The 1,584-nt window shown below is 56.0% G+C and overlaps 1 protein-coding gene across 1 annotated transcript in view; it reads right to left on the bottom strand.

The window, feature by feature from the left end:
* The window catches only part of TEX261 (testis expressed 261), a gene marked incomplete at its 5' end in the record, with an annotated part of 2,504 nt that overhangs the window by 652 nt on the left and 268 nt on the right, over window positions 1-1,584 (bottom strand). The window contains 2 exons of the mRNA XM_010131667.1: window positions 511-578; window positions 1,358-1,511. Coding sequence (XP_010129969.1) covers window positions 511-578; window positions 1,358-1,511 — 222 coding nt within the window. The remainder of the gene's footprint in view (window positions 1-510; window positions 579-1,357; window positions 1,512-1,584) is intronic.

Here is a 1,584-nt window from a genome sequence, read left to right as displayed (position 1 = left end):
ATCCTCCCACACAGCAACAGGAGGGCCCGCGGCCCCCCCCGATACACACCAGGGCTGGAGAGAAAGGAGAGAGAACCACAACTCGACTGCTACCGAGGCTCTGAGGTGCTCAGCATCACCCCGCTGAGCAGGGGCTGAAATTCCCCCAGTGAAGGACAGAGAGTGCAGGAAGAGTCCTTGCTCCCACCCTGGGCACCCCAAAACCTTCACTGCTCCCCCAAACCTGCATTTTAAAGAGCACAATTAAAGCAGCAGGAAATTGTTTAATCAGTTATGGCTAATTAAATCCTCTTCAGTCCTTCTGGGGAGTAAAAGGAAGAGTCAAGACCTTACTCGGGGCTGCAGTTTGGGCCGAGATCCCGCAGCAGCAGCTGTGCTAAGCATCACCCAATTTTCATTATTTTGGTGATGTTTTTTGGGTTGTTTTTAACATCTGTGCTAAGTGGCAACTACTGTGGGGCCCAAACAGCAGCTGGAAGGCCCTGGCTCGCCCCTGCCCCAGCCCCTCACCTCAGAGAACAGGTAATACTCCTCAGCGAAGTACTGGAACGCCAGGTAGTGGTTGAAAATCACCAGCACTGCCGAAGGGAAATGGGTCAGAGTCAGTGTCTGGCTTGGGACATGTTCCGTTACATGTCCCGAGGCCCCCGCCATGTGTCCCCGCTCCTGAGCGCCTCGAATCAACAGTATTTTCACTCATGTGGTGAGAAATGGGCCAGAGTCCCCCCATCCCAGCGCAGCCCCGGGTGCGTTATTCTCCGAGGGCAGCCGGGAGAGCCCAGCCTGACACTCACTAATGCCGAGAGAAGCAGCAAAACCAACCCCAGCCCTGACAGCTGCTGTAGGGAGAAGCTCTTCTGCCGCCTGGAAATCAAGTCAAGCTGAAACACAGCCAGGACAGCAGTGTTAATACCGTCCTCGGCAGCAGAAAAACATCGTTTGGCTCTTACGAAGCAGGAACCACAGCTTCTTTTGCCTTGTAGTAGGGATGCCAAGAGAGCAATCACGGCACTGGGGCAGCTGAACCCCAGAAATGGACGATCCCATCTCAAAACACCATGTTCTAACACAAAATCGTCACGTCTTGTGGTCCAAAATCCCAGTTGAACTGGCAGAGCTACTGGTTCGGCGCCCCAGAGATGGTGGCGTTTCCCCCAGCTCCGAGTTTGGAGCAGAACCGGGTGCCCAGGACACGCAACCGAAGGCGCTTCCCACACTCACATCATAAAGTGCCATTAAAAAGCACCGCAGGGAGCTCAAAGTCCTTGTAAAAGCCACAGGACACAAGCCCAAAGCGCTGCTGCCACCCAGAGCCCACCTGGGGACGCGGTTCCCCCCACCCCGGGGTCCAACTCACCGCAGGACAGGATGAAATTGGAGGAGGTGAGGACGATGAAGGGGAAGGTCTGCAGCAAACCGAAGTAGACGAGGTTGGTGAAGAGCCCCACACCCACCATGAAAGCAGGGAAGTGTTCGAAGAGGTAGAGCCCAACCAGCACAGCCGAGGAGAACTGGAGCAGAGCACAGGGAGGGGGTGGCAAATCAGCTGGGGGAAGGTCCCAGCAGGAGCCCCCTCACTGCCGC

Source organism: Buceros rhinoceros, unplaced genomic scaffold (assembly GCF_000710305.1).
Source record: "Buceros rhinoceros silvestris isolate BGI_N320 unplaced genomic scaffold, ASM71030v1 scaffold28122, whole genome shotgun sequence".
NCBI classification, from domain to species: Eukaryota; Metazoa; Chordata; class Aves; order Bucerotiformes; family Bucerotidae; genus Buceros; species Buceros rhinoceros.
This window is presented reverse-complemented; position numbering and strand designations above follow the sequence as displayed.